General features: G+C 45.9%; 2 protein-coding genes across 2 annotated transcripts in view; both read left to right on the top strand.

Annotated features, from left to right (window-relative positions):
* DHX15 (DEAH-box helicase 15) overlaps window positions 1-7478 on the top strand; it is a 37529-nt gene extending 30051 nt beyond the window's left edge. Inside the window, exons 12-14 of the mRNA XM_068149307.1 lie at window positions 1685-1875; window positions 5609-5778; window positions 6910-7478. Coding sequence (XP_068005408.1) covers window positions 1685-1875; window positions 5609-5778; window positions 6910-7027 — 479 coding nt within the window. The 3' untranslated portion in view covers window positions 7028-7478. The remainder of the gene's footprint in view (window positions 1-1684; window positions 1876-5608; window positions 5779-6909) is intronic.
* A 12600-nt stretch (window positions 7479-20078) lies between these two features.
* Window positions 20079-24882, top strand: part of PPARGC1A (PPARG coactivator 1 alpha) — a 345732-nt gene continuing 340928 nt past the window's right edge. Inside the window, exon 1 of the mRNA XM_068149302.1 lies at window positions 20079-20241. Coding sequence (XP_068005403.1) covers window positions 20155-20241 — 87 coding nt within the window. The 5' untranslated portion in view covers window positions 20079-20154. The remainder of the gene's footprint in view (window positions 20242-24882) is intronic.

The raw sequence follows: 24882 nt of genomic DNA, 5'->3' as shown, positions 1-24882 counted from the left end.
TAATAAAGCCTTGGGATGGTCTGAAAGGTAAAGGCGTGATGCATTAAGAATTAACTTACAGCCATAGTATAAACATTTCAGTGCATGGAATGGCCTTCATCAGCATAGCTGAGGTCTGTTCTAACAGCTTGAAAAAAGATGGGGAATAAACAGGTGAAGCTGGGAGTTCTCTTGGAAAAAATGACTGCATAAGTGGCACACTTCGTTAACAGTGACTTATCCCGTTGGGAAGTAGAAAGATCACTCTTTAACTGCCAACCAGGTTAAATTAGGTGCTCCAGTTGTGTTTTCCTGTAAGAAAAAGTCTTTTACCCTGAGTCAAAAGAAACACAAGTGGGGGCTCCTTCCTGTTGCAGCCTTGATCTAGAAATTTTGCATTGAAACATTCTAACACTTGGTCCTTACCTGGCAGTCCAATGTAAGGTTAACTTCAGAGTAAAAGTCTGATCAAAAGTACTCAAAATTAATTGAGTAGCTGAGGAACTTCTACTAAACACCTGTGAATTGGAGGCATCTGTTGCTTGTTTTTATGGTTGGCTTTCTAATTAACAGGATACAGTATGTCTTGTGAACATTGTGTGTGTTCATGTTTATGGGTTGCAGAGAGATGAAATTATTGGGGGAATAATCTTTTGTTCAGTTTCACTGTGAAATTGAGCAGGATTCCTGAGATTTGGAATAGGAAGAGAAAATGCTGCTGCTGTTTGTATATGGAACCACAGAAAATAGTTTGTCATCTAAAATGCGTAGTTCAGATGGCACACAATGCAGCACACGATATGGTACTTCAGTTCTGATTCAGCTGTGTAATGAACAATTGCTTCAGCATTTGTGCTTCATTTAAAATAGATTGCATGAGGTAAAGTACAGGAAGAACTTAAATTATGTAACTGTCCCTTTTTTCAATGCTAATTCAGAGTAGTCTCTGTACAAGAGATACTTTACTGTGTTTTTTAAGGCTGGCTTGGTTGGATTATTAAGCTGACAAGGATTGGAAGAACATCACTTGAAAACAATTGGTAGGGAGAACTGGCTTACTGGCTGGCAAACATGCAGGTTTTTTTTCCTGATAGAATGGCTTAAGCTTGCTAGCTCAACATTCTTATTAGAGCTATCAGCAGTGGAAACAATAATTTCAGAGTGCAGAGTTCTATTACTGACACTGTGTTTTACCAGGCACCTACACCTACTTAAATTGCTGCGAGGTGCATCGTACTTTATTAGATTAAGTCTGTTTGGATCTTAACTCTTACTTGAATGCTTAATTTAAGTAGGATTTAGTTTCCCAAATGCAGAAGAACTATGCCCCATCTTCTTGCACGTTGATTGCACACTACAGTTACAGATAGTGCAGCCTTCCTTACCTTCACTTCCACTCTGCAGTGCAGGTTTGGAAGACGAGCAAAATGTATCCGTGTGGTTTCAGCAAATCTCACTGTGTGCATATCCTGTTGGTGCAGCAGGGGGAAGCTAACTTTTGTCCTGCCCACGTGCTTGCTGAATAGAAAACAGTTTGGGCACCTTGTTTAATGCAATAGACTCAATAAACTTGAAGAGGAGTTGTCATTTAGAAAAGCGTATGGGTAGTTTTTTCTGGTTCAAGTGACTGATCAATTGGTTAGTTGCTGTTTTCTTCTAATTGGATGAAATACTAATTTTTGATTCATGTTTTTTAATGTTGCAGATCATGAGTCGGTTCAGTGGTGTTATGACAACTTCATTAACTACAGGTCCCTGATGTCTGCAGACAATGTACGCCAACAGCTGTCACGAATCATGGACAGATTTAATTTGCCTCGTAGAAGCACAGACTTCACCAGCCGAGACTATTACATCAACATAAGAAAGGCATTAGTTACTGGCTATTTCATGCAGGTGAGTGTGCCTTCTTGTAGGGAGCGTAGTTCAGGGCTTCTGTGGCTTTCAGTGTTGGTAGGGTGGTTATACTCCATCAAAACTTTATGAATGGGGTTTAAATTGTGCATGGCTAACTGTACTGCCACGTGGTCTTTGTCAGGTTGCTTGGTTATTACTTAGTCAGATCTTACTTGGAAGAGGAGTTGTAGGCAGACTTCATGAAGTCTTGAAATACTGTTTCTGGCCTGACCAGTCAGGAATTGACCACTATCTTCTGAACAGCTGTAGTTTCATAAAGCATTTCAAAGTAGCTGCAAAATATGTAGTTCTGAGTGGTTTGTAATCTCATACACACCTACACTTCCCCTGTTTGTATAAATGTCACCTGCAGTCCTTAGAGCAAGAGCTAATAGTGGAAAATTTGTCAGTATTTAAGGGTGGAATAAAATCCTGTGATGTCTTCTAATCAAGCTTGGAACCTCTTTTTGGAAGATGTGGCTTAGTCAAACACAGGATATGTCAGGGTCACTACAGAAGATGAAATTAAATGACCTGTGCTGTACAGGAAGTTGGATGTCAGATGATTAGACTACTAATTAAAACCTCTTTCTTGCTGCTACTCAGTCTTTGGTGCTATTTCATGCATCTAATTGTGTATCTTTTGAAGCCTTTACATAATCAGGGTCCTCCCAATAGTAGAATGGTAATGAAATAAACCTATGGCACAGAGGTGGTCACCAGTGTATTTAATGCTACTCATTTGTCTCTTCAAGAATACAGAACAACAGTTAAAAATCTTCTTAATAGCTTCAGAAACACTACTGCATGTTCTGCAAGCAGGCCAAGCACCTGACAGTGCTCCTTTAGGGCACCTTAACATTCTCTTCTGAAAAGACAGACAAGAAACAATCATTTCTCTAATCTCTCGAGACCAGCATGCCAAAATCTGTGGCTTTAAATCTAAACATGGTTGACTCTTGTGATACTGTTCCTGCATTTGCCCTTTGGAGTGCATTTGGATTTATAGTTTGCCATGTTTGACTCAAGGCCCCTGGTTGGGTCCTTCAGGTTCAGTGAGGTGATAGAGAATAAATAAGCACAAGCCAATCAAAACTTCAGGGGAGGGTGGGTCATTCTTCATGAAATTGTGACATCCTGGAAACCTCTCTTGTGAGAGCTTTCTTTAAGGAGGCATGTGCCATGGTGGCTGCAGTTCTGTCTTATGTTGATAAAAGCATTTATAATTGTCAGTAAATCAGCAGGTGGCCTTTTCTGGGCTGTGGTCACCTGCTGCAGAGGTGCATGGGCTGGCTTGGCTCTTTATGATCCATTTTGTGTCATATTTGTGTAGTTTACATGCTGGGGGGCTGCCTCCCCTGTGTCCTTGTTCACTCCCTATTGCCAACCTTGGTGCTTGCCTGAGCCAATTTCTTCTAGCATAGTGATCTGGCCAGGCCACTTCACACCTTCACAGAAGAGGCAGAATTGACTCTGTCAGCTATGCTGAAACAGCTTGGGCCAGGAGGAAGCAGGAAAATGTAGTAGCTGACAGTTAGGTCATCATTGCTTGCTGTGGAGCCATAACTTCACTGCAGTTTTCATGACAGAGCATTGCCACTGCTGAACCTGAATGTCCTCACCAATCCACAGGCTAAGAAACATGCTCACTAGGTCCACATGCTAAGGAGCATGCTGACTAGAAACACTGCAGCAGGATGAAAACTGTAGCTCAGTGTTGGCTGAGGATTGAAAGAAGTCACAGTAGTGCATAATCACTTCAAGGGGACATCCCTGAGAAGCTAAGTTCCAAGGAAACAGGGTTGTGCTTTCTTAATTGGGGTCCTTTCAGTCCCTGTCCTTCCCTGGGAATTAAGACCTAACTGTACTCCTGTTTTGACTTGAGTATGTTTAGTTCAGAATCTCTTTACTTAGTTGAGAATTACACCAAGTAAACAAGAAGTCCAATTCTTTATCATTATAAATGCCACAGGAAAGCAAATTGTATGTGTTTGGGAGAGCTGGGTGATAAGGCTTCACTATTTTAATACACCTGAGTAAATAGTATTGATTTGAATTTAGCAGCACACTGTTTTCTGGAATGAAACCTAGCTCAATGAGTTGTTCTGTCCTTTTATAGGAAGAACAAAAACAGATGAAGCACCCACATACTTTTCTGCATGTGTTTTACTTCTGCTTTGAAAAATGAAATTGGTTGTTTGGCTTTGCTGGTTTTATTTGTTTTTTTTTTCTTTTTTGCTTTGTTTTTAAATAAACAAAAACCCTCAAAAAAACCCAACCCATAGCCCCACAGCAGCCTATGTGCTGTGGTTGTGTTGTGTCTGTGACAGATGAGTTTCCAGTCTAGTCTGGTTTGCAGCTATACTGCTATTTAGTTTTGCAAACATTGGATTGAGTTGGCTGAAATTAAGCCTAAATTGTTACAGACAGTGCAGTGTTAATCTCCATTTAAAAGAGCCTGTGTTGGCTCCCCAGACTTGAAACAAAGTAGCAATGTAATCTCTGAAATGTTGGGTGGAAAGATTTGCAGACTGCTAAATATTTTGCTCCACTCCTAAAGCATGATCTGGATATCAATGTCATAACATATGAAAGAGGAGCACGCTCAAAGTAAGGAATTTGTTACTAAGGAGATATTCTGACTTAAAATTAGAGGTAGCTTTTGATTTAGAAGTCCTGGGATTTTCATCTAATAGATGGAATTTACCTTTGGTCAGGAAAAAAGGTGAGCTATACGTAGGAATTAAGAAAACAAGTACACAGTCTATATTAAAGGAAAGCAGCTAATGATCATCTGATTAAAACTGTGTCTTTCAGAACATCTTTCAGCCATTGTCCATCCTGCTTAATCTTTTTTGTGTGTGTTATGTGTAATGAAATAAGTACTGAGGTCATCTGGAATTACCAGTATCAAAAGGTTAATTTTAGTTACCTGCTCTGTGAGATTAACTGTTCTTACAGAGAATATCCTTTAAGGATAACTGTCTGCTTTCCCAAATCTTAATGAGCTGGCTATCGGAGCATCTCGGCGAGGTAGGCATTATTCCTTTCACAGAGCAGGAAGCTTAGTCAGAGAGAGGTTAATTGATTTTCACCAAGGTCACGGCAGAAGTGTGCTGCTGAACTTACACTTTCCAGCTCTGAAGCTCATGCTGTAACAAAACTGCTCTGATTTCTGACATACTAAACTTCCCATTCTTGCTGGACTGACATATTTTTCCAGGCCCACTGTGAGAGGATTTGCGGGCTAATAAGTGCATCAGTGAAATTACCACTGGAACACTGCGCTAATACAAACTCACAGGGCTGATGCTGTGACTCACCAGTCCCACAGCAGCTACTGCAATCAAGTGCTCAAGCTGGTGTCTGTCGTAGACCACAGTTAACCCTCTGTGATGCTACAGACCCATCCACTAGATATTCCTGCCCAGTACTTCTGTTTGCGTTGCTGTTGCTCTAATAAGGATTCTTCTTTCTGGGTCAAAACTATTTTTGTGTGTTGCTTGAACTGTGCATTAGAATATTTGCTGACTCTGGTGGTTAGCAAAACCAATCTGGCATCTTGATTTGCTATAAAAAAACCTGAAAGGTTGCAGTGGTCAAGTGACGTGCCAAATCCAGATGAGGTTGGAAAGCTAGGGGGGTGTCTCTTGGGTAGCACACTTAATAGTCCACTCGAAATGGTGTAATGTACAAACTGCCTGTAGTAATGCAAGAATGTCTTTTTACTTAGGTGGCACATTTGGAACGAACAGGGCATTACTTAACAGTGAAAGATAACCAGGTGGTGCAGTTACATCCCTCCACTGTTCTTGACCATAAACCAGAATGGGTGCTCTATAATGAGTTTGTCCTTACAACAAAGAATTACATCCGGACATGTACAGACATCAAGCCAGAATGGTAAGCCAAAAGTCTTAAAACAGTCGTGACCTGCTGTAAAGCTCTTGTTCTTCTTTTTCCTTCCTTAAATTGAGGTCATTCCTTTCACTTTCCCTGAAGGTAATATTATTAAAGTGGTTTGGGGAACGGCAGTGCCACAGGCTTGAGATCTTGTACGTAACTAAAGGCTTTCTTTGTGGTGCTTGTTTCTGTTTGTGGGACTTGTGGGTAACCCCCAGATGCCCAGGCTCTGTATGTAGAGAAGTGTTGAACTTGAAACTGCTTACTTTAGTAAGCCTCTTGGGAAGGAGATGCTCAGAGGTGCTAGGTTTGGGATGTGTCCTAGCACCCACTTGTATAGCTAAGGTAAGAGTTACTGTTAGATAGCTCTTCTCCAGGTCTCAGACCTCTCTAGAAAGCAGGTGTCTTGGTTGGTTTTGTGTTTTTCTTATTGCCCCCCCATCCCCAAAGGCTCTGAACAAGATCCAGTGCTGCCTTAAAATATGCTTGAAGGAGGTGGTAATGCTGGGACAGCCTGCCCTCTCAGAGTATTTCTTTGTCAATAGGGTGTATACCAAGGAAATGGGAGGCCTCATCCTCTGCAGGCAGGCAGAGGGCTGAATTGTTTTACCTATCTTTAAGGTTGTACTTCAGCTGCCAAGCTGTAAGCTTTGGGGACTCAGGAGGTTCTTCAGTTGTTGAGGTTGTGCAGAGAGTGTAAAGATAGGTGTCTGTAGCACTTGAATGGAAAATAGGTGCTTGAATCCTTCCTTAGAAATCTTACTCTCAACAAGTGCTGGGTAGCTGGATTCTCTAGCCTTGATTGTATGTCAAGCTTAAAGCAGCTGAGGGTGGACTGTTCTCTTATACCAACTGATACTTAGGGGAACTTTGTGGCTTGTGGACTTAGGCAGAAGTGCTGCTTAATATCAGTGTGGGCTGTCTGGCACCTGCTGAAGCAGCAGCATGGGGCTGCAAGACACTCGCCCTTTGGGACTGAGATTTAAGTGTGTCTATGTAAACATTTCCATTAGCCCCAGAAGTTCAGAATGAGCTGAAAACAATGGAGCTGGGTTCCCTTCAGGTGTAGAATTTCTGTAGGATGCACTTCTGAGTTTGAGTGTCAGTAACAAACTTCTCCTTTCCCGACAGGCTGGTGAAAATTGCCCCTCAGTACTACGACATGAGCAATTTCCCACAGTGCGAAGCAAAGAGACAGTTGGATCGGATCATTGCCAAACTGCAGTCCAAGGAATACTCACAGTACTGAATTTGTGTGTTGAACTGAAGTTATTCAGAGGACAGCTTTAAGAGATGAAAGGATTCAAAGTTCAAGTTGTGCTCTTCACTTTGGTTCAATAATGGCCTTTATTTTGAAAGCTTTTTAATTTTTCTTTTACAGTAAATATTCCATTCTGATTTCATAAATTAAACATTTATGCCTCCCTTTTTGTGTTGACACTGTAGCTCATACTGGAAAAGCTGATCAATGTTTTGCAGTTTATTGAAAGTAGTTCTATATATAACAATGTTATAAGCATTTCTTTAGAAATGGTTGAAAATGCTTCTAAAAAATGTGATTCTCGACCATGGTATGCATGATCGTTGTAATTGTTGACATTCCTTTAGAAGTTGTGAGATGTTACAACTTGTGCTTCTGTAGACACAATCTTCGGCTTCAGTACAGAGGTACTGACTTCAATAAAGTCTATTTATACTAATTTGGTGCCACACTATGTCAGTATTTCTACTGTTCTGACCAAAACAGGAGCAGCCCTTCAGTCTCCTGTCGAACTGCTGCTTTGTTGGCGCGGCAGCGGTTGGGTGTTCTGCTCCGAGAAGCGTGGATGCTGAAGCGGCACGGCTACAGTGACAGCAGGGTATGCAGAGGGTGTAGATCCCTTGCAACTTGTTGAAATTATGTGAGGAAGTGTTTTAAAACCGAGATGCATGCAGATGTCTTTGGAGAATGCTTTCTTCAAATGTACTCCTAGATATTTCTTGGGCAGGACTGTAGTTGTGTCTCCTGTCAAGTCTGTAGCCAGAGAGATGGCTCTGCTGGGTGATGTTCAGGTACAGTTCAGGGTCAACACAAATAAAACCGTGAGCAGCACTGTAGGCCAGCTGGCTCCACTAACTTTGTAGTGGTTTTTAGTGCAACAGACTTGACGGTATTTTCCACCTGGGAAAACCAAGCCCACATGGAATGTACAGTCAGATTTGGTCTGGAGCCCCTCTGCTGTGAGGACAGGCTGAGAGAGTTTGGGTTATTCAGCCTGGAGAAAAGAGAGCTCCAAGGAGACCTCCTTGTGGCCTTTCAGTACTTAGGGACCTCTAAGAAAGCTGGGGATGGACTTTTTAGCAAGGTCTGTTGTGACAGGACAAAGGGTGATGGTTTGAAACTAAAAGGGGAGGTGTAGGCTAGATAGGAGAAAGAAGTTGTTCTCTGTGAGGGTGGTGAGGCTGTAAGAGGTCGTTCTGAGAAGCTGTACATGTGTGCATCTCTGGTGCCTCATGTGGTGTATGAGGCCAGGCTAGATGGGGACTTGAGCAACCTGGCTTGATGGAAGGTGTCTCTGCCTGTGGCAGGTGCAGGGGAGAGTAGGTGTTCTTTAATGTCCCTTCCAGCCAAAACCATTCTGTGATCTCTAAGGTATTTGGTTAAGTTTCAGTATTTCCTCTCCCTGGAGTCCTTCTGGCAAAGAGAAGCTGGAGCAGCTCCTGCTGATGAAACAGGTTCCCCTGGAATGGGAGCTGTGTGCTGTCGTGCTGTAATGTTGAAGCAAAAATAGGTTATGTTTGGAGAGCTGGCAAGTAACCTCAGTTAGGCTCATCTGAAGCACTGGGGTGAGGTATTCTATTTAAGTCATAGCAGTTGGCTGTAGAATTACTTGGAAACAAATAATTTGGGGGTTTTCTGGTTGTCATTTATGTGATGGGCAGTGGAGAAGTTGTAAAGTTTGCTTTTGGGGTTTTGTTTGGTTTGGGTTGGGTTTTTTTGTTAGCAATGGAAACAGCACCGTGAGGGCAAACGTGTCTGAAGGCTAAGGTTTAAGTGAATGGGTAACACTCAGTGGATCTCCACCACTGCAGGCGTTGTGGGCTGGGTCTGGGCTGTCCTGTGAAGTAATTTCAGGTAGGAAGGAAGGAGGTTTCTTCATAAGATGTTGCAGTGGTTTAAGTTACCTGGCTGCAGTCATAGGAATGATCATGTTTAGCATTGGGGTTCTGAACTCCTTAAGCAGTTTGATTTCAAAGCAGTGTTCCTAACCATACAAGTGTCTGCTCTAGGATAACTCAGGTTCAGTATCTGGGCTTTTACAAGGGCTTGCTTGTCCCTCTTTTGGGGGGCAGAAGGTGCTGCTTTATGTAGTGCTAGAAAATGGCTGCTCCCCAGGTAGGAATTTCTCTGGTACTTGTGTGCAGCCTTCAGCTAAATGGTGTAGAGCTACCTTCTGTGTGACTTTCCCTGGCTGTGGCCAGGCCCACAAAGACAGCCAGCTCTCAGTGTGAAATCCCTTGAGGACCCCGCAACCAGCTGGCATAAGCTGCAGCAGCTTTGGTACTTGTGGATGGGGGAGCAGATGGCTGTGGCTGTGAGTGGAGCTTGACACGGGAGAGACTTTGGCCTGGTTTTCTGTTTTCCTTTCCTGAGTTGTCAAGCCCAGAGACCCAGCCTGGGCTGTGACAGCCGACCTGGGATCTTTCACTCTCCTCTCTCTTGGCTACCAAGAATGCAAATGCTACAGGCCAAATTAGTGTCCTCTGACAGCTGTGCAACCCTCCCATCTTCCAATTAAGTCAGTGACACCTGTGCAATGCACTGACAGGCCCTGGGGTGCACCAGTGGCACTGGCTTAATTGGAAGGCTGTTGGGTGTCCCAGCTGTCACCAGGGACAGAGCGGCCTGGTGCCCTTGTCCCTCCTGGCAGGGAAAATGTGAGCTATGGGAAACAGCTTGGCTGGTGTCATTGGGCTGGATTCTGGGGGGTAGTGCTTCAAGAAGCTCCAGCATCTGGGGAATCCAGTGAATCTGGTAGCTGAGTGACACCTCTGATATCCCAAGAAAACACTTCTCTTGATGGAGAAATGGCAAGCAGGGAGCTCACAATGCCAAAGTTTAGGAGGAAGCATTTTCCCATACTAGACTGTGTGCTGAATCCACAGTTGTTCCTTTACTGGTGATCTCCAGAGGAGCAGAGAATGGCCTGAAGGGTTGGAGTGGCTTTGTGGAGGCACCAAGCAGTTGCCATTCTGCTGCACAATACTGTTTGCTAACAAGAAGGTGTTTAAAGGCTGGGGCAGTGAGCCACAGGCTTGCTTGTATGGCTGTGGATGCCTTAAGAGTCACTGCAAACTACTCTCTTAATGTCATTTTCAAGCCATGTAGCAAGTGCAGGAAGTAACTGTCTTTGAAGAAGTGGTGAAAGGGACAGGATGGTTTCCTAGAGAAAGGCATTTTTGAGGCACTAAAGGGACCTTCCAGAACCCTCTGTTATCTGGGGGATACACCAGCCAGATGCAGAGGACCTTGGGTTTGAAGATAGCTCTGTTTGTTTTCGTATCTTGCATGGTGGAAGGCAAAACCTCATCCATGTTTTTCTGGTGGGAAAAAAACCCTGTTGAGAGCAGGAAGGAGGAGTAGGAGAGTTGCTGCTTTATGAGTGTGTGAAGGCCTCTTGCCTCTTAGAACAGTCAAGAGCAGCTGCAGTCCTGCTGACTGTGAGAGCTCTGGTGTGGCTGCTGCAGACTGCAGTAAATGGGGGGGAAATTTGGAAACTGCTAATGTCAAATAGAAACTGAGCTGCCTGTGCATTCTGTTCTGTCAAATGCCACAGCTGACCAGCAGCCCCTGTGGCTCTTTCTGCTGGCCTGTGGTGTGAGGGATCCTGAATCAAGCACATCAGCTGCCCCCAGCAGCCTCAGCTGTTTGCTCTGCTGCATTCCCTGCCCTGGTGCTGTCACTTCAGGGCGGTGAAGCCAGGAGCCAGGGTGTAGGTGTGCTTGGTTTGGAGTACTGAGGAGCTGTTCCCTTAGGATTAGCTGGTTATCTGCTTGGGAGCCATCTAAAAGGAAAAGCAGTGCTTTGTTTACTCACAGTGATCTTTTGTATTTTTACCAGAGGAATTCTGGTGGGGCTTGGAACTAGATGGTCTGTATAAAAGAAACTATTTATAGTGGGGGACTTCAGAAGCTGTAGAGTGGATTAGACAATAGGAAAAGAGCACTGAGTGAAAGGCATCTATTCTTTGGAAAGGAGAGTCTGCCTTCTTTGTCGTGCTTGTGTGTAATACCTCAGAGCAGTGAAGGGCTAAGACTGATGTGAGCTAGGAAGTACCTTTTAGGTTTGTTAGGTGCAGAGATCAGCTCCTGATGGCTGATGGACGTAAAGCTGTGTTTAGATAAATATCTGTTACCATTATAGAGACCTAAAGAGTGACCACTTATACTGTGCTTCGGTCTGTAGGGGTTTTAGAGCACTTAGAATATTTTGTCCCAGGCACAAATGGTGACCTCATGCTTCACTCTGTCTTGACATCATAACCCCTGGCACTTCTGCTTTGGGAGGCTGCACAGGCAGGCCCTGAAGTTCCTGTGGGTTACAGGGGTGTATTCGCCGGTGGCACCTCTGCTCACTCGCTGATGTTGAGGAGCCGTTGGTACAGGCTGACACTCTGCTGTGTTCTGCACCCGTTTGCTCAGCTTTGCATGGCAGAGCAGTACCAGGATTTCTGATCACCTTCTCCCTTCTTGGATCAGGGCTAGTGGAGCAGCTTCAGTTTGTAATGTGTCGCTTTCCACCTGCACTGCTGTGTAGCACGGCGCCTACTGGGCGCTGCTTATTCCTGGCTATGAGAAATGCAGCTTAAAGCAAACCCCTTGAATTTTGCTTGCAGTATGTCATCTTGAAAGACACCTGAACACAAGTAAAGAGTTTTCTTTCCAGTCCAGCTACAGCAGTTAATTTGCAGTCAGATTGCTCCAGTTTTCTTCATTCTCTGGCAGTTTAGCAATAAGAAGCCATGCCACACGGTGACCCTAGGAAGCAGAGTTGCATTATGAAGTAGATGAATTTATTCTCTTCCTGTAATTTGTGAGGAGCAGCCATTTATCTCAGCCATTTATCTTGCTGAAGGTTTTCATAATAAACATCTTTTGCTATTGGAAGTATAATCTTGTATCTGTTGACCTATTAATTTATTTAGCTTTAGGACTATGTACATGACATAAGATTTATGTGAAGTCGAACGAGAACAATGATCTATTTGGTCAACCTAGTTCCACTTTCCCCCTGCTGATACACCTTACCCTGGTAGCTTTGTGGTGTGCTTCCCAGAGCTGCTCTGCTACAGGGCTGGGCATCGGTCCCCACTAATACCAGCGCTGGATATTTTTGAGCTTGTGCTGAGCAGCTTTAAACCCAGGATGGAACTGTGACATGAGAGTGCTTGCCCCTCTTTTTGCTCTGCCTTTCATAAATGAGGAGCTTGGGCTGCCTCCAATTCGCACTGATGTTTTTGAGATAAGTGGTTGGCATCAAGGAGATCCCAGCTTCCAGTACCCAGGGATTAAACTAAATATGGTAACAGCAGTGAAATAACATTCCTGGAGCAGCAGCAACAGCTCTGCTGATTGGAGGTGGTGTAATTCTGCAGTTTCAACTCAGATATGGCAGTTTCTCAGGAACACTGAATGTATGTTGGACAGATGATAAAACAATTTCCATTTGTGTACATCTTGGCTCTGAGTGATTCTTTAAGCTTTCTCCAGCTACAAAAGCCATGCAGTAGTTATGTTGTATAGAAAAATGAAACACAGCACAAATTTATGTTGATAATAAATATTTCCTGTGGCTCTAAACACGTATTATTTTGGGTTGGTCTTATTCTTTTAGCTAAAGTGGGCTCTTGCCTTCCATCTGAGTTCAGTGTTTATTTTGCAGGCATATCACATTAATGCTTCCTGGCCTCATTGCTTCCAGCAGCATAAACGCTCGGTGCTCACAGCACTTACTAGGCTCCGTCGGGTGGAGGGCTGCTGGTGGACCTAGTTCCTGACTGCTTTGCTTAAATATTTGGCTTCTACTTGTATTAGTAACCACTTTTATCCTCAAACCCATCAAACTGCTCAGCTTTATGGAGTCTCTAGTGTTTACCATCAACACTCATGTGTGATTTTTAAGAGAATTACAAACTAAACCCGACCTGAGGACGGTATCTTTGAGGTTGTTTCATTTTGCACGTTGAATAACAAGTAGCTGATAAGCCTTTGACTGGGATGGGGATAGCATCTTTCTTCTAAAAGAAATTAATGCCCTGTGAGCCTGTTCTGGAAGGCTCAGAGTTTGTACAGCAGGTTAAAAGCAGTGCTGTTCAGGAAATGTTTCTACATGCTGTCCAAGAGGGTATTGGCAGCTTTGTTCCGAGGAGTTATTTGGGTTACACAATGTAATGGAAGCAAGCTGCAATTACTGCTACTTTTACATACTTTTAAAAAACCAATTTGATCAAGAGCAGAAAGCAGAGAGAAGAATGGGCAAGAATTTAAAAGCCCAGTCTGAGTGTTCACAATAAAATGTACCCTGTTTGTTGAAAACAGACAGTTAATTTTCCGTGAATCTATGGACAATGAACAGCTTCTCCCTGTAAGCAAACCGGCATTAAAGAAAAATCCATACAGGAATGGGAACCAGAACAGAGGAATATTTATTTCATCTTGGATGCTAGGTCAGGGCTATGCTTTGCACGTTTTTTGCTCTCGGTCTCCTTGTTGGATTTGCTCCTGTGTAAATCCAAACACTGCTCAACTCTGCTCTCTCTGTTCTCAAGCATTGCCGTACAGGAGGTTGAACGGTGCGGCGGTGGTAGGGTTGGGATTTCTCTGCAGCCTGGAGAATTGCTGTTTGTTTCTGGAGGAGAATTACAGAGGGAAAAGTGAAGAGGAAAATATTCAGTTACATGAAATGGTAATGGCCTGCTTCATGATTCCTACATAATCATATTTGTTCTTAACACAGTGCTTGCCTGCCATGGGTGTTATTTTTGCAGGTAAAGCTTAAAACCCAAGTGTTTGTAGTCTGCTGGCTCGATGGGAGGCTGGCGCTGAGATTTCTCATTAGGTACAGGGAGGCTTCAGAAATTAATTTTCTTTTTTTAGCAAGCAGTCTCTTGATCAAACTAATTTGATTAGAAAAACAACTTTATCAGTGCTGGGCTGTCTAGACTTCCTAAATTAGCAACAAAGTCAGCAGCAAATCTTTGTTCTTACTACTTCCAAAACCTTGACGTTAACAAACTTTTCAGAGCCATTCCAGCTGCCTTCACTGCAGTCCCTTTCACCTGCTCTGAGGATTATTCCTTCCCTTGGTTTTGGGAGATATGTGACAGAAAGGACACGTGCTTCCAAACTGCAGTGCCACCTCTGCTACCAACACCTGCCCAGGTTTGCTCTTAGTGATGTTTGGGTTTATTAAGTGCATCAACTAGGATGATGTCACTGAAGAAACTCAAAGTTAATGAGCTGTCAAATCCCTTTGAAACATCTCTCCATTATTTTGGAGGCCTTTCTGCTGCTTTGTGGTATTTCTTGTGTGATAATGGAACTCTGTGTTGACTGAAGCTTTTCTTGGGATTGTGCAAAAGACAACTAAATGCAATCTCCAAGTTCTGTGCTGTGTGACTGGGAGTCCTCCTCTCTCCTCCACGTTCCTCCCCACATGGTACATCATTTAGTGCCAAATAGGTTTTGAATGTGTAATGTACTTTGTGCTGATGAAGTGCTATTGCTTTATCAATAAGCTTTGAATGATGTGTGGAGTGATGGAGCCTCTTTCCCTTTCCATGATCTGACAGTCAGTGCATTCATTCTTAGAAGACATCTCCACCACGAGTGCTGCAGTCATGGTGAGTCTCCTCTGCTCATGTCACTCCCTGTCGTGCCAGTGATCCGGATGCACCCAGGAGCAGGCAGAATAGCTGTGGGGTTTTTCTCAGATAACTTAAGACTAGAGGCAGAGACTCATGACAAGCCAACCATCTTGATTCCTGCTAATTTGGGTTATTCTAGGAAATTTTTTCCTCCCCCCTGCTTTGATGAGTTACTTCATATAGTTACTTCATAACTACAATCACAGAAATGTAATCACAGAAATGTTATTTTGGGGAAATCATAATCTGATAGGGCTTCAGTAATTTATTTACATTGTTAATTGGTGGTGAGACTATAAAAGTTATGAACTACCTCATAAGTTCATGCCTGCCTACATCTGAATGGCAGATATTCACTGGTTGTTATTTATAAGTCTGGGGGTATTGAACTGATGGAGATTACTCATGTAGAAAAGCTGCTGGAAGGCCTGAACTAGGAATTAAATTATCATAGTGGCTTCATTTTGTTAACAGTCTCATTGAAAATATCTTGCTTGCAGGACAATCAAACTCATCAGTGTTCTGCTCTTCCACTTCACTAGACAAAGTTTTAATCAGTGGCACACTTGATCTTGCAGAATTCAAGGAAAATAATTTCCTGCATTTTTTGAGATGAGCAAGAATTGGTGTCATCTAGCTTTTAAACTCCTGCCACTTTCCCCCCTTCCTTTCTTTCTGAATAATCAGCTTTGCTTCATCCAGTTGCCTATTTCACATAACTTCAATTATCAAAATGACCCAATGCTTAGATGGGATCAGCTCACAGATGAAGAGCAAGCAGTAACAGAGTGGTGGTGGGACCAAAACATTTTGAAGACGGTGCTGTTTGCTCTGCAGTTCTGTATTTGCAGTTGGCCTTTGTTACTCATCTCCGATGGTCTGACAGAGCAGCATTCACAAAGTGCTGCTTTGCTGTCCCCTTTGTCTTGGAGCTGCCATCCTATCTCAGCAGTCAGCTAGCTTCAGTTACCTTTGTTTCTTCTAGCACAACAGCATAGGCAGGCTTTGCCATATAGCAAACTTAGGAGTTAGATTGGTTGGTTGGGTTTTGGTTTGGTTTTTTTGTCTTCAAGACTTTTAAGAGCTTGGGCTGATCTCTTGGATGAAGCCCATGAGTGGCAAAGCCCCGGTGCCAGTTACCTCCTTTGGTGTAACCAAACCTTCTGAAATAAAGGTAAAAGTTGTCTGTCAGTACAAGACAGTATAACAAGTATAACAGTAACTAATTATCATCTAGAATCTCAGTACCTTCTGCTCTGATTGCAAGGGCCATGTCTTTGAGTGTTTCTTTTCTCACCATAGACAGCAGAGACTCCAACACAGTTACTGCCCCTGTTTTCATCAGAGAAAGAAGGAGCAGATGTTAGTCTCCCAGCTTAGCACGCTGTTTGCAAGGATTCAGGTGTTGTATATAGAACCATGAGGAGACACAACATGGAACTTCAGAGAAACTGGCTCCTGTACCAGCACCATTCAGTGGACAGAAGGTAGCTGCTTTCTGCCCTGATGCCAATGACATTGTTTTCTGAATGCAGTTTTCAGTTTCACCTTTTGGGAATGGTGGTGTGAATGAATACTGGAAAACCTGCACATGTAGCTGTTGTGGTTGAGGCTGAGGAATCCCATGTGTAGAAGCTGCTCTGGGAACTCCAAGTCCCAGCATGGAGCTGGGCTGCCTAGCCACATGAAGGTGAGAAATGCCATCTGGATTTTAGCTAGAATACAGTGAGAAAATGGGGGGGAAAACCCAACCCCAAAACACATTAAAAAACAAACCCAAACCAAACAAAAGCCCACAAACAAACAAAACCCCAGAACACCAGAATGATGTTGTAAAGGTAAGTGTGGCTGCTGTGCTCTCACCCACTGGTGGCCTCATCCCCAGTTTTGTCTGATCTTACATTTTTGGGCTACAGGTATGAGTTCAGCAGAAACCTAACCAGTCTGGAACCTCCACTGCTTTCTCTTCTTCTAAGTAGGGTTTTGCTCCTCTGGGGCTAATTGGTTTTACAAACATTGTCTAACAATGTTGCTTGACTTTTTGAAGGGTCTGGTACTTAAACTGTTGATCTCCTCAAATATTAAAAGGATGTAATAGCTAGCTCCAGAAGTGTTCATAAAGCAAAATGAAATTATTTGATGAAAGGTGTTAAGGAAGCTTTAAAGTATTAGCCTAATAGAAAACCTATCAGTGGACTTTTAAAGCCTTTCCTCTTCAATTTTTATGGACTGTCTTAATTGACTTTAAAAGGCTTTTATGCACTTATGAATAGACTAAGTAGAAATAGTCTCTTTCTTTCCCCCCACCTGCAAATAAGATAGCAGGATAGCTTCTGACTTTATTGTAGACTATAGGCCTTTGCCCTGTAAGAAGGGATTTCCAGCTAATGAAGCCCAGTGAAGACAGGAACAAGAAAAGTTACATGTCTGCTGCTGCAGAAAACATGGGGAAAAGAAGAAAAAAGTGAGGGAAAGTGAATAAAAGAATAGGAGCCATAAAACTTTTTGAGGTATTTATGGTCACAAGCTGAGGACCACAGCACTTACTTTAGATGCTACGCTGATCATTGGAGGGACACTGAACTGCCTAAACAAAATGTACAGCCATGGAGTATCACTTTGTGTTGTAGAATCTTAATTTAAAGGCTACAGCTGAGTTGACTCCTGATCCCTTTGGGACTGTTCTGGTACAAATCTGTCTGCATGGAACATATAAGTGGAAGATGAATGTCTTCATCTCGTATTCTCTCAAACCAAAGACCTCAAGAGCCTTGCTTTGCAGGGGATTTCTCAGGAGACCGTTCTGCATAATGAACAGAGAGATGTGTTGATGTTCTGGCTTTTGCCTGTGACAATGGGGTATGTTTGCTCCTTGAGAGGTCTCTCCCAAAAGGTTGGCACTTGGTGATACCAGATCTATTATCGGCTCAAACAGCAGCCCCTGGCCTTGGCCTTTTCTCTGTGCACCAGCCTTGGGGCAATGAGAAGGATCAGCCTCAGCTGGAAAGCTTTGCCCCAGTTCACCTGCAAATAGTCTGAAGCAGCAGTACTTAACGCTATAAATAAGTTTCCATATCTTGTTTTGCTGCCAGCAGAAGTGTGCTCTGCAGAGGCCTTGAGTTTAATAGCTCACAGCTGTAAGAAAAGACTACAGGTGGATCTCCATTAGGAACTGATCACTCTGCAATTAAGCCTAACCTTCTACCGGTGATGGTCTCCTGTGGGCAACTCCCTGAACTTCAGATGAAGAGACTTGGAGCTAGAGCAAATGGTTAATAGGAGGATGAGGAACAATATTTGAAGGAAGAAGAAAAACATACATGTAAGAACCTATAATCTGTTTTGACTTCTACAGCAGGGAGGGGCAGATAGGATGTCTGCCACTAGAGGGGAAGAAGAGGATATTTACACACATCCCTACCACAGTGTATAAACACATCAGGTGTTAGGAAAAACAAAACCAAACCACCCCAAAACCAAACAAACAAAACCAACCAACCCAAACAAAACAGAGAGGAGGAAAGAAAACAGTTCAAGAAGGATGGTGAAGAAGAAAGGAATGTTGTGCCTTAATTGTTGCTGTCTGAAAAGTTGAAACAAATTCTCGAACCACCCCAAGTTTAGTGTGCCACTGCTGAGCAGCCTTCCAGGCTGAAGTCTCTGAGCAAAACGCTGAAGCAAATTGAGAAGCAAATCACTGTGGACACTTTGTTCCCGATGTGGATTCCATATTGTAGTGCTAGGAACCTTCCTGCTACATTTTTACCTAGGTTAGGGCAGGATGAAAGGGTCTTTGACTTTGTAGGGAACAGAGCCTATCACAAAGATTCCACTGGATGATGGATTCAGGTATTTTTGGCTAGCCTTCATTCAGACAAAGTCAACCCACATCAAAAAGCAGAGTTTTTATTACACTCTATGGTCTTTCATGGTATGCCATGCTCACGCCACATTGGGAGACCAAAGAGAGTAAGGTTTTCTCAACAACTGGCATAGCCAAAAGAATTCATGGTTACCCCTAAACGGTAATTTTGTCCTTCAGAGATCAGGCTTCTGATCACAGTTGTGGCAGAAAGCTGTCTTTAGTCTTTTCCATTGACAGCTATGGGCCGTTATGTTTGTGCTGAGTGCTGCTCAAGGGATCAATGGCCCTCCCGCTCCGGACTGGGAAGCAAAAATGTTTATTTTTAAATTAAAATCATACATTATATGAAACCAAACGGTTATTCTGAAAGAAGTAAATGACCAACTACGTTATTTCCTTTTAATTTGTAAGTATCTGAGTTTCATTGTGCTCTCAGCGTTAGCTAATGAGGAAAACGTCCCTTTCGTCAGAGGCACACAGCTTGAGGTGCTGCTGTGTGTGCCACCAGGGGAAGGGCTGCTCAAGGAACATGGTCAGCATAAGCCAATCTGTTCTCACTAATTGCTTGGCATACACTTTAAAATCGTGTTGGGCGTGACTTTACTGTGTCCCATGAACAGTTTGATTTTTCTTTATGACCGGGAGGGTTCCTGCTGACCTGGGGCCCCTTTGCAGGTCGGCCTGGCCACCGCGGCTGCGACAGGAGCCGGCGGCTGGATGCGCCGGTGTAGAGGGAGCGAAGTCACGTTGCCGGGGCCGCTTCGGTGGTCACCGACACGCTTAAATAAGCACGTTCCTCCTGCTCTTCTCCCGCTCCTCGAAAATTAGGTGATGAGGAAAACACCTGCGAAACAGCACCAAGCGAGGGCACCTGCACCTGATGAGGCAGGGACCCGCTGGCAGCTGAGATGAAGTTTGCCGCCCCCTCTCCCTCGTGCGGCCCCTCTGCCCTCCCAGCCCCCGCGGGCCCCGACTCGCGCGCTGGAAACCGAGCTCCAACTTTTCAGCGCTGCGCCGCACGCCCGGGCGCGGGGAGGGGCGGGGGAGGCCGGGCCGCGGCCGGGAGGGCGGAGGCGGGCCCGCCCTCAGCGGCGCTGCCCCGGCGCGGCGGGGGAGGACGCGCGTCGGCACTTGCCCGCTGCTTCCTTCCCCGCCGCGGTGCAGTCGCAGGTCCTGCAAGCGCCCCCTTGTTTGCTGGCGCAGGCCGCGCTGCCGAGCGGGGGGACGGGGGTGGGTGGGGATGGAGAGGGCGCCCGGTGCTGGTGATTCAGTGCCGGGGTCTGTAGCACAGCCCGTCCCCGGCGGCGGCGGCGGAGTCAGCACGCGCACGTGACGCCGGCTCCGGCTCCTCGGTGCCGCCACAAACACGCACACACCCCGCACACCGGCACCGCACACACGCGTTCCCCGCGCCTCCATCCCGCCGCGCTCGCTACCGCACGCTCCTCTCGCACGCACCGCGCAAGCCGCCGCCGGGGTGAAGCTGTCGGCGACACTCCTCGCTGACAGCACCGGCACCGGCTCCGGCAAGCGGCGATCGCGCAAGCGGCAAGAGTTTGCGAAGGCTGCTGCGTGCCTTTTCCGAAGAGCTTTTGCGCCCAGAGGATGGCTGGCTGCGGGCTGTCAGAAGACGCTTGCTTCTCCTCCTTCTTCTACAACTACACCTCCTCCTGGGAGACCTCCTACAACCAGGTAAGAGGTGGCCGGTGCTGCGAGGCGCGCTCGCCGCCGCTGCCCCCGCCGGGTTCTTCGGAAGAGGCGAAGGTTTGTGCCAGTGTGTGCAGGAAGGGTCTGGAAGTGTTTCTGTTCAGCGTGTGGGGAAGGAAATCAGCCGGGGAAAGAAATGAGAGGCAAGAGCCTTTTTCCGTGTGCCTTTCAGCCCCCTTCCCTCCGCCTTCGCCCCTCCCGTGAGGGCTGGGGAACAGGGGCCGTAGTGCGCGGCAGGCTGAGCGTTACCCGGGAGCAACTCGAGCACAGGAAGGCAACTCGAGCGAAGCATCCCTGAGGCTTCCCGGGGGCTACGCTTGCCGCTGTCCTCCGCGCGTTGAGGGTCCCTGCTGAGGGCAGCCAGACGAGTTTGCCGGGCGGGGGGCACGGGCTTGGTGTGAAAGGGATATTCCTCTCCCAGCCCGTCTCCCTCTCCTGCAGAAATGGCTGCATATGCCTTGAGCCTCCTAATTTCTGATCCCGCCTAGGTGGAAATAGTTCGGCTTTACCCATCTCTCGTTCCGATTCAGCCCTCCCCCCGCGTACTTAACTTTGATGACTGTGCAATGCAGGGCGCACCGCCCGGTAGCGGCTCCTCCGGCCGGGTCGGCTCTCTCGCCTGCGCCGTGGCTCGGCCCGCGTGGGGTGGTGGGCAAGGCGGTGTGGGAGAGTGGGGGAAACCAGAAATCGCGCCTCAGAGGGAGAGAGCTATTCTGGGAGCCTCCAAAACGTCTTTAATTAAATAACTGTTGTAGTCTGCTGCCCCCGCTGCTTGTCTGGTGAAAGTCTACAGGCAACTGTCATTTATAAACTACACCCGTGTGCGTGCGTGTGGAAGGGGGCTCTGGCGCGGCAGGAAAAGTTGGGCAGCGGGTGGCAGAGGGCTGCGGAGCAGGTGAAGGGCAGCCCCGAGCTGTGGAGGCAGCGGTGCCCGCGCGGGGGCAGGAGAGCTGCCCGCGGCCCCTCCGGAGGCGGCGAGGGGGGCGCTGGGGGGTGTCGCCTCCCCGCGGGGGGCAGAGCCGCCTCAGCTCGCGGAAGGACTCGCGGTTCACAGTCCCTCTCTGCCGGGGACTGGCATCCCCAAACCAACAGCTGCCGGCTGAGGTTACCCCGCACGGCGAGGGGCCGAGCAGCCACGCGCATCCCGCTGCCTCCGGGAGCTGCCAGCAGCGAGCGGCGAGGAGCGGAGCCCCTTCGCCAGCAGCCGCCGGCCAGCCGGCGGGGTTTGGGGGCCGAGCTGTGACGCTGGGGCCCTGGAGCCCCGACAAGCGGATCGTCCATTGAAACGGCCGAATAAATAGCCATCTCTGATGTCCCGGGTGCGAGCGGACACTTGCCGGGCCCAGCTGGCAAGGCAGCTGGTGGCTGGGTCAAGCTGCCTGCCGAGTTGGCCGCCCCGGCAGTGCAAGAGCCTTGCGAGCAGGGAACAAGTCGTGCCGAAGAGAGGGGGGTTCGTGTGGGGAACAGGCACACAGAGGCACGTACCAAACCCAGAGCCACCGCTGAATCACCATCTCCCGAGCACGCCCGGGCCCCACTGGCTCGATGAAGCCGTCAGGTGTCGCCGGTGGCCCCGGCCTAGGAGGGGCGAGAGGGCGGCAGGTGCGGGAGGTGGCGGCCGTTGGCTGGTCCCTGGGGCAAGGAGCCGCTCGGGGCAGCTGTGTGTGGAGGGTGGGCTGCCCGAATTCACGGCCCCGGTCCTGGCAGCACGGCGTGCCCGACTGCCGGCGGTGCCTGCGGCGTAAGTTTGCTCGATGCTTGCTGGCAGCGGTTGCTTGGGGCGGCCGGGTACTGCTGAGACCCTGCCGCTGCCTCTGTGCATACCGAGTGTACACACCGGCGCCGGGGTGCTTATGTGAGCACAGAACGGACCTTATTATCCAGCTAAATACGAGTCCTTGGAAGTAACTGAGATTGAAGAAGGGCTTATGCCTGCTATAAAAGGCAGGCAATCATACCAAGACTCCTTTGAAACCACCAGGGGAGGAAAATGGTCAGGAACACAGACAATAAAACCGGGTTTAAACCAGTTCCTTAGATAAAGTTAGTTTCATTCTGTAGCGAAACAGTTCGGTGGGAGGATGGCATTGTGAGATGATAGTTCCCTTACATTTGAAGCTCAGGAGAACAAGCCTGTATCACAATGGAAGGAGGAAGAATTACTGACAAATCCAGAGTTGATCTGTTCTAAATACCACTGTTGAACTGTATCTAAGGGAAAACGGGGGAGATAATTCAGGATGGAGAAGGTCTATTTATAGACAGAGTATATAAACTGTAGAATACATACACAAAGTTGAATTAAATATGCATGATGAGGAAAGGAGTTTCGAAGGAGGTGGTGTAGTCATTATATAGCATTACAGCGGGAGCAGACGAGCTCGCAAGACTTTCCAGGGTGAAGATGAGAAGAATTTTTAAGACACATATTCTTCCTGGTGCTTCAAGGCTCCTTTCTATTTTAGTCTTTTGCGTATTACGTTAGCATTTACATCAGTCAAATTCACCAGCTGAGGATTAGCAGTAGATGTTAGTCTGAATATGAAATCAAAATGAATATGGGATTTTGCTGCAAATAGATTTTTTTTTCCCCCCCCTTACAAGTTTTAACACTTACAGAGGCAGAGTTGGCTTCAATTTGACAGTCAGCCATATTTGCGTGCGTTTGTTTTTTACCTGAATTGCATCCAGGGGAAGGGGAGGGAAAAAAACCAAACCAAACAAAAGAAAGAGCTTGCAAAACATTTCTTCTTGCTAAATATAGCAGCCTGGCTGAAAGAGAATTTTGTTTTGTATACTCTTGTTTAAAGCAAAACAGCAAACAGAAGAACTTTAAAACAAAGTGCTGAGATGAGAAGATGGGCTGACTACTGGGGGAAAAAAAACCACACACACAACCCAACATGTTTTTATTTCTAGATCAATATGATGCACTCTCAACATGGAGTACGAGGTAAAAGGATCCCTTATATAATATATCAGTAGCGGTTCAGCCATGGCTTGCTGCAAAGAATCTTCTCCTGGCATCTCAGGACTTTAATGAGAATATAAGTAATCAAAATAAGACTTAATAATGGGATCAGTCAGGTTAGAGGGAGCAGTGATTTCTTCCAGCAATGCAATATACTATCTGGGTAGTTTTGAAAGCGGAGCCAGGGCATCTGCTTGTAAATTCAGGGAGGTTGAGAGATGCCTTTCGGCTTTGATACTTCCGATGCATTACTGCAGCTCATTTTTAAGCACAAGATGATATGCGTGATTCGTTGGCAATATTCTTGGGAGGAACTTTTTTCCACAGCATATTAAATTCCAAAGTGCGCCGCAGAAAATCTTGTGTGGGGGAAAAAATAATGTCTAGAAACTTCCCAAAGTCTATTTTGAGTCCATTTCTCAGACAGCCTTCCAGAAAATAAGGCTCTGTAATGGTTACAAATAAGGCTTTGCATTGCCAAGGAGAGCTCCAAAAAGATTGACTGTTCTCCTGAAGTTTGCTGTCTTCTCTTTTTTTTAACAGTCATTTTAGTACAGGGACTTAACCATTATGCTAAATTCTAGGCTAGACAAACATAGACTTAAATCCAGGGAGCTGTGAATTGTGGTGGCATAAACTCACCTGCGTTGGCTTGCCAGCGTGTGTAAAGCGAAGGCTGGGGAAGACCCACCAGCTTTCCTGTTGATTCATTCTCTGATCTGCATTTTCAGACCATCAATAAAAAATGCTACTTTTAGCTCTTTATTTTGTGAATCTGTGTTCCTGGGAAACTTCCCGAGTGTATCTTCTGGCTTACTGAAATTCTCTTTACATCTGTTTCTTAATTAGTAGTCATGAGGAAGGAACAGCTATTTCTAAGTACTGCACAGGGGGTATTCAGCCTTGCAAGAGCAGTAATATTCTTGGGCATAACCTGTCCATGCTGAACTGGCAGCATTATTTGTATTAATTATTTTTCACTCTCCAGCCCAGGACTGGATACGTCCTTGTGTTACTAATATATATGGCTGAGAAGTGCTTGGAAATCATTTGAAATGTAGCTCGTGAATGAAATCCTACGACCAAGGCATATATCTGGGTAGATGTTTTAGAGAACATCCCTGCAGTAGAGAAGTGAAATGAGAGCGTGACGCCTGATGACTGCTGTCAGTTCAGAGGTTTTTCCCTGCAATGCTTGGCTCAGGGCTTGTCTTCCTGGCACCACCTCTTTGCCCTGTGTTTTCAAACATGACAGTATATTGTAGGACATAACTTCCACAGAATGCGTTCTGTGGATGTCAGTCAGTCAGTAAAATGTTGTACCTTGGCTCTTTGTCTTCACATATGCAGAGGCACAACTACCCCAACAGTGTCAGAGGTGCCTGCCAGTACTTCTGGAGAACTGGGCTGAATGTAGCCTACTGCTTTAATGCATTTTGTTCATTTGACTAGGGAGAGTCCAATGGCCATTTCTGGTTTTGGTCCCCAGCCAGTGAGACTTTTGGACTTATTTTTGTTTCCATGGTTCCTGGGTCTCTTTGGTTTGTATTTTAATTTGAGCAGTAGAACTCAAGAGTCTGTGGAGGTTTGGAAATGAGCTAGATGAGTTCAGGTTACTGCACTGAGCATGTACAGCATGCACTAGGTCTGTGTGT

This window comes from Melanerpes formicivorus, unplaced genomic scaffold (assembly GCF_026170545.1).
Source record: "Melanerpes formicivorus ecotype bairdi unplaced genomic scaffold, bMelFor1.0.p_v2 SCAF_18, whole genome shotgun sequence".
Taxonomy (NCBI): domain Eukaryota; kingdom Metazoa; phylum Chordata; class Aves; order Piciformes; family Picidae; genus Melanerpes; species Melanerpes formicivorus.
This window is presented reverse-complemented; position numbering and strand designations above follow the sequence as displayed.